General features: G+C 40.9%; 1 protein-coding gene across 1 annotated transcript; it reads left to right on the top strand.

Annotated features, from left to right (window-relative positions):
* The first annotated feature begins 3,819 nt into the window (after positions 1-3,819).
* Positions 3,820-11,970, top strand: LOC310791704 (uncharacterized protein). Its single transcript, XM_083653359.1, has 4 exons — positions 3,820-3,905; positions 7,613-7,798; positions 9,880-10,056; positions 10,712-11,970. The coding sequence occupies exons 2-4, from the start codon at positions 7,636-7,638 to the stop codon at positions 11,032-11,034; spliced, it is 663 nt and encodes a 220-aa protein (XP_083509485.1). The 5' UTR covers positions 3,820-3,905; positions 7,613-7,635; the 3' UTR covers positions 11,035-11,970.
* The last annotated feature ends 2,895 nt before the right edge of the window (positions 11,971-14,865 follow it).

The following is a 14,865-nucleotide window of genomic DNA, read 5'->3' as shown; positions in this document are numbered from 1 at the left end:
TTCTGTGGGTGGGGCCTATTTCACAAAGATCGTCCGATGCTAACCAAACTTTGTACAGGTGTGGACGGATGTACTCTGAGCCTATAGGAGAAGTATTTTGTCATTTAGCCTTTAGGGGGCGCTATAGCAGCATTCAGTGCCTGTCCCTTCTAAATGGTTTTATTTTGAAGGGCGGCAGGAAGTGCGGATTCATTCTCATTATGGCCAGCCTTCCTTCTTGTATGACACTTGACACTTCTGAGTTGATTTCAGAAGAGATAGTGTCATTTGGCGTGTAGGGGGCGCTATTGTTTGCCTATGGGGGGCGCTACAGCAACGTATCTCCGCAACCGTAACTCGTAGAGACTCAATGATGGCGGCGTTGGAATCGGGGTGAAAAAGTACGCTAGTGGTGGGCAGAATCACGATTGCACCTTCCGTTTCCGAGATAAAAGCAATAATTATTGTGCTTGCTGACAAGCAAGGCACAATCTTGATATTCCTAAATTATTATTATTATATCTGCCAAAAACTTCTGCGCATAACAACGCCCCCAATTTTTGCGCCACATAGACATGCCAGACCTCAAAATGATCGGCTTATTGAGGACAGGTGTGCTATGACTTTGCTAAGGGTTTGTGAAAGCGGTTTGGCCGCAATTCGCCATTAAGCGCCATTTTTTTCCCCATTGACTTGCATGGGGTTTGGAAAAATCTTGCAAAATCTTGCAGTAAATTAGGTGTAATTCAGAAACCATAAGAGCTAGAGCTACGAAACTTGGTAGGGAGGTGCACTGAGGGGTCTTTTACTATCCCCGAAAAAATTGCACCAATTGACCATATGGTGGCGCTATAACAGCCCTCCTTACCTTTTGGTCCATAACTTTTGAACCATAGGGTTTATCATCAAAATTCTTTTTTCCCTGGATTCCTTGGGTCCTCCCGCATCTACTCAACTAGGCCACGCCCATTTCCGTCTGACTAGATTTTCCGCCATTTTGCATTTTGTCCAAAACAGTTTTTTTGCCATTTCTCCTTGAAATTTTGTCCAATCTTCACCAAACCAACGCACACATCATGTGGGGACTGTCCTGTACTACACTGATTTGGAAGTTTTTGAAAAAAATGCACCGTTGCGATATAATCCACTTCCAACTTTCTGTGGGTGGGGCCTATTTCACAAAAATCGTCCGATGCTAACCAAACTTGGTACAGGTGTGGAGGGATGTACTCTGAGCCTATATCAGAAGTATTTTGTCATTTAGCCTTTAGGGGGCGCTATAGCAGCATTCAGTGCCTGTCCCTTCTAAATGGTTTTATTTTGAAGGGCGGCAGGAAGTGCAGATTCATTCTCATTATGGCCAGCCTTCCTTCTTGTATGACACTTGACGCACGCTATTATACAGACAACAGACACACCTATGCTTGTATCTCAGTGGGTATATCACTCATGGTCTCCCTCTCATTTGCATACTGTATGTTTTCAGCAACTCCAACTCTTCTCTGTTAAAAACCAAATGCTAAAAGTGTACTGGAAACAGGAATCCGGTGAGATTTGACCAGATAAATAGAGCTTAAGAGCAACTCTGAGCAGCAGCGTTGCATGTTGGGTAGAGCAGTGTTGCATCTTGGGTAGAGACAATGATATACACTTGTCGCCAACCATGGGAGGCCTGTCTGTTCTGTTACCTGCTGTGTTAATGTAGCATGGTAACATGTCCAGAAAACAATGAATGAACAAAATGAACTGAACCCATGGGTAAGTGTCACCACTTTGTGGTTGTTCATTTTATACAGCCAGCTGGGTTTGAAAACATAATGGAAGAGATAGCCTAGTGTGAATAGCCTAGTGTGAATGGAGGCTGTTAGCCACAACAACTGTGCCTTATAGGCTAACCTCAGCCAGCCAAAACAAACACCTTGTCCCCCTGGCGTTAGGACACACTGTTCATCAATGTTTGGGACTAGTTGCAACAAGCTAATTGAGCTAATGCTAGCGTTAGGCCAGCGTTTCTCAACTGGTGGGTAGCGTCGCGGGGCCGTTTTGATTGGGTCGCGGACTTTTACAGTACAGTACTTTTTTTTTTTTTTTTTAATTCAGATTATTGAAACTGGATTAGCCTGACCAGTTTCACTTGTTTAACAAGCTGAAGCATATGCTCTGCCTGTAATTCAAGAGAAGTCTGCCTTTTCATTTCATATTTAATTTTAGTTCAATTCAGATGATTGAAACTGGATTAGCATGGCCCCAGTTTAATTAAAAGTTATGACCAGTTTAACTAAAAAGCATATAGCCTGCCTGTGATTCAAGAAAAGTCTGCCTTTTATTTCATATTTCATACAGTTCAAATAAGACTTTCTGACCATGACCAGTTTGACTTGTTTAAATTTAAAAACATATAGGCCTGTAATTCAAGTCTGCCTTATTTCAATTGGTTTTTAGCCGTAGTTGCACTTCTGTTGCACTTTTTTGTTCATTTGACAGTGCATGAAGGCATTGTGTATTAAATAAATGCGCTATTTTTTGTGCAATAAATTTGAGTGGTTTAAAAAAAAATCTGAAATTTGGGTCGCGACTTCATGACAAGGAAAATAGTGGGTCCTGAGGCTACACCAGTTGAGAACCACTGCGTTAGGCGTTAGTTAGCATGCTACCCAAGCAGCTTCTCTGGCTGACTGGACACATGACAACCGATCAGCAACTCTGTAACAAAACTAAAAGGGTAACATTACTTTGGTGACCAGGGACTATTATCAGTACATTTGACTTCTTACACTAACATAATGGAACATAGCCTACATTAGTTACTGGCTGATTAGATGCAGCCATTGATAGCTTTTCACTTGTGTGTTTGCAGCTCTGGTAAGCCTGCTAGTTTTGTAAACAGTTGTTGTCGCAACCATAAACATGAATGACACTACAAGGAATACTACTTCTCTGGAGGTTATCATGTCCTATTTTCCTTGAGACAGTTGGAGACATTTACAATACATGGTAATTATTGATGCTGTAGTTTGCAGGTAATGTAGTTTTAGATTGCAGAGATTGGGCTAGCCTTTTGTGTCTCTCTAGTAGGCTACAACCAGTCTGACTTCCCCACCTACCAAGTACTTCTACTCCAAAGTCCTTTTACTCACATAGGCACCCCCATAACTACTTAGTCCCCCTAGGTCCATGGGCAGGGACTTTGGAAGCCAGGCAGTGCATGGCGAGGACAGCAAGCACAATTACATTTTCGTTAGGAAATGTAGACCATCTAGTTATTATTATTATTATTATTATTAACTTGTTCAAAAACATATAGGCATGTAATTCAAGATAAGTCTGCCTTTTATTTCATATTTCATACAGTTCAAATAAGACTTTCTGAGCATGACCAGTTTGACTTGTTTAAATTTAAAAACATATAGGCCTGTAATTCAAGTCTGCCTTATTTCAATTGGTTTTTAGCCCTAGTTGCACTTCTGTTGCACTTTTTTGTTCATTTGAGGTTTATAACAGTGCATGAAGGCATTGTGTATTAAATTAATGCGCTATTTTTTCTGCAATAAATTTGAGTGGTTTAAATAAAAATCTGAAATTTGGGTCGCGACTTCATGACAAGGAAAATAGTGGGTCCTGAGGCTACACCAGTTGAGAACCACTGCCCTAGAAGTACAGAGTAAAAAGAGCCAACAGCTCAAATAAATAAACAACTAGAATGTATAGTCCATTCTCTCCCTTGGAATAATAGTGGGACACACAAATCACTGTCCATATTGGATTATACGGTGACTTGACTGACATAAATGTTGAATTTTATCTGAATTAATTTATTTTCCCCCATAGAGTCATGCCGATGACACGCACAACCAAACGAAAGAACGCACCAGAGCAGAACTCTGCACCAGAGAACCCTGCACCAGAGAACCAGTCTGACAATGAAGGTAACATACAGGGATGCAAACTAGTCACTTTTAGGTGACAGTCACCTTTTTTATCCCAAATTAGGGCACTTAAGTTAATGAATTCTGAGTGGGTTTGTGTATCTGTCACCTTGTTCACTCTGCATGAGTTTGCATCCCTGAACATAAACCCATTTTAAATTGTCCCCAAAAGCCACTAATAACCATAAATTACCATCTTTTTCTTCAGTCTTTGTTGGCCCTATGGTTGCAATCGGCGCAGAAACTGCGTTTAAGGCCTGGCCTAGCCCAGTTAGTGGGTGTGGACCAGCGCACTCGCTATTTTGGTATCGGTGCTACACGCAGCCTCAACCATTATAACCACGCCTTTTAAGCGTAAAATTATGCATAGTCCGCTCATTGGAGAATTGCAGTAAAGAGTCACACGCTTGCCTTTTAAGCTCCAATTCCAGGACAAATCAGGTTAAACCAGACAAAGCCAAGCGCTCTGCCCCCCCCCCCTCCCTTCATCCCGTCTGTCTGTCTCCATATATAGGCTATAATTCCATATTATTATGCTTCTCAAACCAATCTAACTGCAGTTTAAATACTGCAAGCATGTAAATACCCTATAGCAAGATCAGCTAGAAAAATATAGCCTATCCCTATATGATGAGATTACCGTAATTAGATTGGTGAAAGTTTGTCCAGAAAGATATCATTTTCTCTCGCCTGCTGCAGGTAGGATGATGCACATAAATATACCCTACATTATGTAAAGTCATTGCATAAATGTGTTTTTATTGTAAAACTAAATGTGAAGTAGGGCCAAGTTATTGGAGCGGACATCACAGTATAGCACATGACATTAGAAGCGCTTCCCCTGTCACTTATCTAAATCATGTTAACTCGACAAGGGATATATATAGGCCCAGGAGGACATATATTATGTTTCACATAGGGTGGTGTTTTCATTTCGATGTTTTCTTTGGTCCAATATTGAAATGTTCTACAATTGCAGGTTGTGTTACCATTACACATTATTTAGAACTACCTTTTATATCTATTTCGGCTCATTTGGTTGCTATTTAGTAGCGAAATGGAGCTGCACAATGCATGCTGGGGCGGCTTTAGCTCAGGAGGTAGAGCGGGTCGGCCAATGACGCAAGGGTTGGCGGTTCGATCCCCGCTCCCTCCCAGCTGCTGTCGTTGTGTCCTTGGGCAAGACACTTAACCCTCCTTGCTCCCTATGGTGTGTAGGCACCCTGCGTGGCAGCCTGCCGCCATCGGTGTATGAATGGGTGAATGTAGACTACCTACTGATTGTAAAGCGCTTTGGATAAAAGCGCTATATAAATGCAGGCCATTTATGCTGGGACATGCCAGGCAGATCGTTACTGTAACTCATAAACTCATTTCCCCTTCTTCTCAAGGGGGCGGCTGTAGCGGCTGTAGCGGCTGTAGCTCAGGAGGTGGAGCAGGTGGTCCACCAATCGCTTTGGGTAAAAGAGGTCAGTGGTTGGATTCCCGCCTCCTCCAGTCTGCATGTCGAAGTGTCCTTGGGCAAGATACTGAACCCCAAATTGCTCCTGATGGTGTGCCAGCACCCTGTGTGGTAGCCTGCCGCCATCGGTGTATGAATGGGTGAATGTACCTACTGATTGTAAAGCGATTTGGATAAAAGCGCTATATAAATGCAGGCCATTTACCATTTACTCAAGAGGACTTGTCTGGAGCTAGGCTATAAACTCCTTGTCCATGGATCACATTTAGGTGTTCTGTTGCACCTGTTTTATTTTGGAAAAGTAAATGCATGATAGCTGTGGGATATAGGCTATTGGATTTTATGTAATTTTTTTGTTCATTGTATTTGCACAAAAAAGCTCTGTCCAGTAACCTGGAACACTTTTATTTTGAGATTTGTTTGAGTGAGATGGTCCTACTTCATGCAAATGATAAGAATTGTTATATGAATCTTAATTTTCAAACAAAGTTACATTACAAAAACGTTTGTGTAAGCTGTCAATTGTTGTTCTTAGAAAGAAAATCCGAATCGGCAAAAATCGGTATCGGCAAGTCAGACTATTCAAAAATCGGAAATTGTAACGGGCCAACAAAATTGTAATCGGTGCACCCCTAGTAAGATCGTCCAATTGCCACCCTTTGACATTGCCAATGCACGATGTCATTGCCCAAACCCCCGTTGCGTGAATTCATTAAGAATAGAGAGCCGCAGGGATGACGTATTTTTGTAGTCAGAACGCGGAAGTCCCGGACTTCCTGGTTCTTCACTGTTTCTGTCTATGGGATTTTTGAATGGGTTTTTGCCGCGATGCTTCTAATAATCTCTCTGGGCAACGCTGGCTTAATCAAACGTGAACCAGAGTTCAGCCGGATAATCTTCACACATGAGGACCACTTTCATGAGTTTTGTAGCCTAAATGCGAACCCTAGAAGTAAAAAGCTCGAGCTAAACTAATCCAGAACTACACACTGTCGCATAGGCTTCCACGTCACGTCAGCGCTCAACCTGGACTGTTGTTGGATGTGTGCACTGATTACCCCGGGCTGAACGGGATGAACCAGGTGAGGGAAAGATAATTTCCGTGTTCGTCCTTTGAAGTGGTGACGTTATTGACGTATATATATATATATATATATATATATTAGGGGTGTCACGATACGATACGTATCACGATACTGGGTTCACGATAACGATACGATACGATACGATTTTAACAATATTTTTTTAAACTTGAATAATGACAATATATGACTGGAAAAGTAGTATTTGATTTGAAATGCACAAATCCAAAACATGCTGTTGTGGGAAATTGTTATTACAATAACAACTAGAAAAAACATGAGATTGGAGATAAGGCTTATCTTGAAATAGAATGAGTTACACCGTCACTTAGATTTACTTTGAACTAAAAGGTTTCTCAGCAGTATAAATTCTCATTATGCATCTTCAGTTTTTCTTCAAACTCAAACAACAAGACTTTTCTTAGTCTATTTTTTATGCATCTTCAGTTTTTCCTGTCAAGTAAACAGTTTTGCCAGAAACTCAATTGAATGGTTTCTCTCCTGTATAACTTCTCATGTGTCTCTTCAGAGACTTGTTCAACTGAACTACTTTCCACACATTGAACTTCAACAAACAAAGACGTTTCTTAGTCTATTAAAAAAAAAAAAAAAAAAAAAAACGCGATATGAGATTTCATCTCAACGATACAGATCGTGACGTTTTACTATCGCGAAATTTCTTGGGACGATATATTGTGACACCCCTAATATATATATTTAGCCGTTTGCTAGCTAGCCGCCCTTTTAACGGCACGTAAAAGCTTCAAAACTCATAAAAGTGGTCCTCGTGTGTGAAGATGATATTACTAAACACTGGTTCGCGTTTGATTAAGCCAGCATTGCCCAGAGAGATTATTAGAAGCATCGCTTCAAAAACCCATTCAAAACTCCCATAGGCGAAAACAGTGAAGAACCAGGACTGTTGGCATCAATGATTTCCGGACTCATTCCTTCGGCTCTCTATAGGTGACATGTAAAAATGGCACGCCACTCTCCTTGCTACTGCCATGCAGGGTTGTGTTGCTACAAAGCTTAGACGTGTAACTGAAATGGAACGGCTTATGACTGACCACGAATTTGGGAGTAAACACGGCAAAATAATAAAAATGATCTTAACATATTCAAGTATTGAATACATCTGTCTGCATCTTTTTTTGTTGAAGAGATTCAACCACACTCATCAACCATGGCCAAGTTCAAGGCTGACCTGATGAAACTAAAAGGGGAGAATCGGCTACTGAAGGAAGAAATCCGTCTTCTGAAAGAGGAGAACCGGCTCCTCAAGGAGCAGCGGGACTTCAGCAGGGAGAAGGCTCTCTACACTGGGGCCGGCCCCTCAACTTCAAAAGGTAACTAGACTGTTCCTCCCAAATCTTCCTCCCTAAACCAACATGGAAGGCTGTATCTACAGTCTAAAGGAGTCTCGATTATTTAATGGTTGCAGTCTAGGAATGCAGCCAGGGGCAAGGGTGAATCTGCCCAGCCCCCCAAAAATATCCAGGGTTAGTATAAAGCCTAGAAATTTTGTTTTCCAGGTGAGGAATATGCTTGAATTTGAATATCCTCATTGAAAAGTGCCTGATTTTCAACTTAATCAGGTGTTTCATTTAAACAATCACTCAGGTAAAACAAAAACTGTTTAATACCCCTGAAATTAGATGATCCCGTCATCGTATTTATTGTCTCCTGGCGTCTCACAAAATACACAAAGTGTACCGTGGAGTGGACCTGAGCTGGCGTCTGACACAAGACAAAGAATATCACAAGATATCGCACTGTCTGTCTTAGTTTGGATTAGCTGTTTATTTAGTCTTCTACTCTTTTACTTGTAAAGATTTTTTGAATTTTAATCATTGTGTGTCATGCATTGTATATTTGGTCTTGGACCCCGGAAGACTAGCTGTCTAGGCAGCAGCTAATGGGGATCCTTTTAGTAAACAATAAACAAGATGTGGAGCACAGCAGAGTGAGCCGGACTCGGAGCTAGATTGACTGACATTAGCCGTTTTCACTGCCCAGCCCACCCAATTCACCCATTTTGTGTCTAAAATGCAGGAAGCAACAGAGGTACTAGTAGAACAGTAACCAGGGCCCCAGCACTGGAACACCAAATAGATTGGAAGTTGGAAACCCTCATTCATATTCTGGGGTGGGAAGTGAAAAGGGCCAATGGGCTCTGAAATGAAAAGGAGTCACACCACCCCCCCCCCCCCCCCCCCCCCCCCCCATTATGATGGCGACCATCTGCTCTCATCTTGCTAAACATACAAGCTAGCTACTGTACCTGCTCATCAGCTGACTGGATTTTGTCATATCATCTCACTTTCGTCATGCCTGGCTGGCATAATGACAACTGGCTGGTTAAATAAAGAGGTTAAATATAAAGAACATTAAATGAGCAAACATTAAATAATCATGATCAAAACATACAATGGAAGTTAATAAGGAACAGCTGTAAAATAAACTGACAATATACACATTGATTGCAGGGATATTGTAAACCTTCACAGTTTCATCTACATTAACAAATTAAGTAAGATGTGATGATAAAGGCTTCGAGAATCTGGGAATTTTTGGTTTAGGTACCTTTACACTGCTTGAAAAGTGTGATCCCTCAATATCTGAATGGCCGTAAAAACCGCGGTCGACGGGTGAAAACATGCCCCCCAAATTCTTTTATTTTATCATTCAGTTCATTTGATTTTCATTTCCATCTCTAACACACCGGAGAAAGACGACGAAGAACACACTCACAAAAACAAGTGCTGTTGTGCACCCTATGATTTAGCAACTTCATGCATTAAAGGAACACTCCGCCCATTTTCAACCAGCTTTGTATAATTAGAACATCTGTAGTATATCAGAAAACTGTAAACTGTTTTGAAGTCTGTCATTTAATTTGAGAGTTATTGAGTGTTAAAGTGTGGACCAGTGACATCACTGGTCCATACTAACTCAAATTAATAACTCATTAACTCAACATTAACTGTCAAACTAGATGACGGTTTTGAAGTCATTCATCTAGTTTGACAGTTATTGAGAGTTGATTTGAGTTAATGAGTTATTAACTCATTAACACTCAAATAAAAATGAAAAAGGACAATCAAAATAAACAAATCTAATATATTTACCGTACTAACTTTTATATATGGCTTTATATATGGCTTCTATAAGCCAACGCCTGACCCGCTCCTCAAACAAACTGGACCTGGTCCACTGCAGAACTGAGCGCTGTAGGAAGAGCGCTGTCCCCCATATGATCAGACTTTTAAATACCTAATGTATTGAAATTGTACGCATGTTGTCCTTGTCCTTTTATCTCCTTAGCGCCCCATGTAATGATGTACTCACAATTCAACAATTCGTTGCCACATGTACATCTTTGAGTTTAGTTTTAAATAAATAAAAACCGTTTACTACTCTGTTTAAGGGTCCCACAAAAGGAGACGGGGGGATTCTTCAGTCTCTTCTGAGTTCTCAGACGACTCTTGTGAAGGGAGGAAGAGGAAGAGTAAGAAAAAGCACAAAAGACCCGAGTATTCAGACTCCTCTGATGATGACAGAAAGAAGAAAAAGACTAGAAAACCCACATCATTTGGAAAGAGAGGTAACCCATCATCTGGAAAAAGATGGCTCACATTTCGATTGCTTCTGGAACAATGCACATACAAACACTTATGACAACACATTACACTTAACAAACATGCACTGATTTATTTTATTCTCTTAAGTGCCCCCAAAATTTGGTAAATTGCCCCCGTTTTTAGAAATTGGGGCAAAAGTTTACCTTTTTTTATTTTATTTTTAATTCCACAATTGAAGATAGATGGCCTGGTGGCTAATGGCTTTTTGCAGACTCCTGTCACATGGACCTAGCTAGCAAGGTCTATGGAACATTTTCATCTTAGTGGAAGCATTTTTATTGAGACACTGCAGTCACATGTCAATCGTAATTTCAGTGTAGCATGCTCATGTCGATTTATTTCTCAGGCATAAGGCAAAGGTAACTCACCCACACACACAATTTGATATAGGCGACATTTACCATATTCAAGGTTGGCCCTATTACGAAACAGTTATGTATTTTTGAGTATCCAGGACTGTATCAATGTAACACTGGAGTGAGGAAGAGTAGTGCACTGCAGACACAAGATGACCAGTTTAACTCCTGAATGTCATGTCATGTATACTCAGGATTATCAATCTATTTGTGTAATTATGACACTGTGTTAACCTATATTTTCTTTTGATGTGTCTTGTAGTTCTGACCCCAGAGGACGTTGTCCACAGGTACCGGGCTGTCCTGAAGGTGTTCCGGCAAAACCGGAGCATCGCCAACACCTGTGAGGAACTCTGTGTTGACCGCAACACCATCGCACTGACTGCGGTCATCGCAGATGTTCTGATCGCCGCAGAGGGCGCCGACTTTGGGGAGCTGCCTGTCTTCAAAGAAAAGGATACTCTGGGGAACTACTCAAAAACATGCAAGGCATTTTTAGATGCGAACCAACCCCTGCAGGACAAGATAGCTGCAATGAAAAAGTCCACAGAGCTGCTCCCGATAAAATATAAACTGCCTAAGTGAGGGGTAAAGGCCTAAAGTGCAGTAATTTAAAGCTGCATTCAGCAATGTTTTTTTGTTAAAATAAGTGTGAAATGGCTCTATATTCTGACAGCAATTACTGAAATAGAGTGTTTGGTCAGTGACTTGAAACCCCCAACCCCCCGCTGTCCTCTATCTCTCTCCTGTAGTCGTGCATGCAGGGCAGATGTTTCTCTGCAACGGTAACTCGCTGAGTAACCCCGAATTCAACGCCGCCATCCCTGAGTCTCTACGACTTACGGTTGCGGAGATACGTCCGCCCTGCATGCAGGACTACAGGACAGAGATAGAGGACAGCGAGGGGTTTGGGGTTTCAAGTCACTGACCAAACACTCACCCAACATTGCTGAATGCAGCTTTAAATTATTTTATTTTATTTTTATGTATTTTTATTTCTTACTGCACTTGTTTCAGGGATTTGTCAGTGTTATTTTATACAACACTTTTTTTAGTGGTCAATGGGGAGTTCAACCCTGGTTTTATTTGATCTAAAGATCTGTATTTTTTTATGAAAGTTCACTGCTCTTTTCTATTATTTATCAATTACTAAAACATTCCAAGTGCACATAACATTTGCACTTTTTTTGTATTTTTGTTAAAACATTCAAAATATACACGAAAATTCGCTGCACTTTTTATATGTAACCATAACAATTTACAGTTACAAGTTTACAGTTACAAGTTTTGCACTTTTTTTGGATACAAGGAATGTATGCGTGTCATGTTAAAGTTGTGTGAACTGTTGTAGTTTTAAAAATGTAAACCTAGGTAGAGATCCATTCAAGGCTGGGTCCATAGCGTCTTCTTGTTTTCTCCCAGTGACGCGGTTTGTTTACAAAAATGCTGTTCGGGTATTTGACATGCACTTTAAGAGTTTGTTTACAAAAATGCTGTTCGGGTATTTGACATGCACTTTAAGAGTTTTATAAAGTTACTCTCTTTGACAGCTCACCTGTTTTGGCGTATTTGTCACAGGGTTGGGGTGTGTGTGAGGACACGTAATAATAATAATAATGTGTTTTATCTTGATGTATTTGATAGCTGGTATGGGGGTGCTGTTTTGGGTAGGTCCTGGGAACTGTGGGTGTTTTCCTCCTATCTCCCGACAGCTAATTACCGATGCAGTGTAGGTGGAGAAGCCGACTCACGGACACCGTGTCGGAGCGGAGAGCCAAGACTTTGGCATGCACGGAACACAAATGGAGGACGCCAGCCTCCGGCCTGGTCGGTAGACAGTGAAAGAGCCGGGAGAGCAACGGACATCCTGGTGGAACTGCTTGTTGACTGTTTTACTTGAAAATGTTTTTGCAAATGTATGGTACAAGTTTCTAAATACTGGGTAAATACCTGGTAATTACAGGGGAAATATCTGAGTTACTGTCAGAGAACACGGTCAAAACTAGACAGCCTGATGGGTAATAGTGGATGTTAATGATCTACAATTACCGGGAAAGTACAAGGTAATACCAGGGTAACAAACCACGCTTCCTTTTACAGTACAGTTCCACCTAACTTACAGGGTAACTCGTGAGGTTTTCCTTGATAACGTTTTGGAAATGTATGTGGTACAAGTTTGTAATTACGGGGTAATTACCAGGTAAATACATAGGAGTTACCGGGAAAATATCAAGTAAATGCTATGTAAATATGCAAGTAAATATCAGATAATTACCGGGTAAATACCTGGGAATTATCTGGTAAGTACCTAGTAAATACTGGGTAATTAAATAGGAAATATCTGAGTTATTGCCAGGTAACACTGTCAAAACTACACAACCTGATGGGTAATAGTGGAGGATTGTAATCTACAATTACCAGGAAAGTACAAGGTAATACCAGGGAAAGAAACCACGCTTCCTTTTACAGTACAGTTCCACCTTACTTACCGGGTAACTTGTGATGTTTTACTTGATAACTTTTTGGAAATGTATGTGGTACAAGTTTCTAATTACTGGGTAATTACATGGGCGTTACCAGGAAAATATCAAGTAAATGCTGGGTACATCCCAGGTAATTAAAGGGGAAATATCTGAGTTATTGCCAGGTAACACAGTCAAAACTACACAACCTTATGGGTAATAGTGGAGGATTGTAATCTACAATTACCGGGAAAGTACAAGGTAATACCAGGGAAACAAACCATGCTTCCTTTTACAGTACAGTTCCACCTTACTTACCGGGTAACTTGTGAGGTTTTACTTGATAGCGTTTTGGAAATGTATGTGGTACAAGTTTCTAATTACTGGGTAATTAACAGGTAAATACATGGGAGTTACCGGGTAAATATCGAGTAAATGCTGGGTAAATACCAGGTAAGTACCTAGTAAATACTGGGGAAATATCTGAGTTATTGCCAGGTAACACAGTCAAAACTACACAACACGATGGGTAATAGTGAAGGATTGTACAGTAATCTACAATTACCAGGAAAGTACATGGTAATACCAGGGAAACAAACCACGCTTCCTTTTACAGTACAGTTCCAACTTACTTACAGGGTAACTTGCAAGGTTTTACTTGATAATGTTTTGGAGTGTACGTGGTACAAGTTTCTAATTACTGGGTAATTACCAGCTCAATACAGAGTTACCGGTAAACATCGATTAAAGGCTGTGTAAATACCAGGTAACTACCAGGTAAATATCCAGTAAATACTTCTAATTACCAGGTAAATACCAGTCCATACCTGGTAATACCTTGTACATATCGGAGTTATTGTCACACTAACATGCTCACATTTAGACGAATTGATAGGTAACAGTGGAAGGTTTATATTCTGTAATCTATAATTACTGGTTAAATGCCAGATAATTCCCAGGTAAATACCTGGTAGTTGTCAAGAAAATATCTAGTCATTATCGAGTATTTACCTGGTAATTACCAGATTATTACCCAGGAGATACTACTAATTACCAGGTAAATTCCTGGTAGTTACTGGGTAAATACCTGTCCAATGTTGAGTATATACCTGGTAATTACCTTATAAAGATCTGAGTTATTGTCACACTAACACGGTCACATTTAGACTAATTGATGGGTGATAGTGGAGGTTTACAATCTGTAATATATAATTACTGGGTAAATACCAGGTAATCACCAAGTAAATAACAGGTAATATTCAGAAAAATATATAGTAATTACCGGGTAATTACCCGGGAACTACCCAGTATAACTACCTGGTACTACCTGGTAGTTACTGGGTAATAACCCAGTAAATACTTCTAATTACCAGGTTATTACCTGGTAGTTACCGGGTAAATGCCTGGTAATTACCGGACTGTAAAAGGAAGGGTTACCTAAAATGTACCCTTCTCAACTTATTCCGTCAAGTTTTGACGCTTAATGGTAAAACGAGGATATCTTAGTTACTGTAATAAGGTACTATACTTGCGTGAAACAGCGCTTTTCTCCAATGAGTTACAATGACAAACAAACAGAAGTGAAAGGAAAGGGACAGAACAACGAAAACAACAATTGGAAGGGAAAACAAGCATCATGCATCAGCGACGCCGTTCAGTTTCACCCGCATGTCAAAGCGACAGAGGGGGGGAGGGGAAAAGAGACACACAGGGTGAAGGGAGAGGGAGAGAGGGGGGGAGAGAGAGACACACACAGGGGGAGAGAGAGACACACAGGGGAAAGAGAGAGAGACACACAGGGGAGAGAGACAGAGAGGGGGGGGGGAGACACACAGGGGGAGCGAGAGGGAGAGACACAGGAGGAGAGAGAGAGGGGGAGGTGATGACGGGCTGCAGGAAACCAGCTTGCAGCTCTCTGTTTCCCCTCATCTTCATAATAATAAGGCACCCTGGG

This window comes from Poromitra crassiceps, assembly GCF_964638095.1.
Source record: "Poromitra crassiceps genome assembly, chromosome: 2".
Classification (NCBI taxonomy): Eukaryota; Metazoa; Chordata; class Actinopteri; order Beryciformes; family Melamphaidae; genus Poromitra; species Poromitra crassiceps.
The sequence above is the reverse complement of the archived record's forward strand: the minus strand, read 5'-3'. Positions and strand labels throughout refer to the sequence as shown.

Excerpts from the sequence above, each read along its gene's own strand:
- LOC310791704 (XM_083653359.1), top strand. The coding sequence starts at position 7,636 with ATGGCCAAGTTCAAGGCTGACCTGATGAAACTAAAAGGGGAGAATCGG. Across the intron at positions 7,799-9,879 it reads CGGCCCCTCAACTTCAAAAG|GGTCCCACAAAAGGAGACGG; the intron begins GTAACTAGACTG and ends ACTCTGTTTAAG. Across the intron at positions 10,057-10,711 it reads CACATCATTTGGAAAGAGAG|TTCTGACCCCAGAGGACGTT; the intron begins GTAACCCATCAT and ends TGTGTCTTGTAG.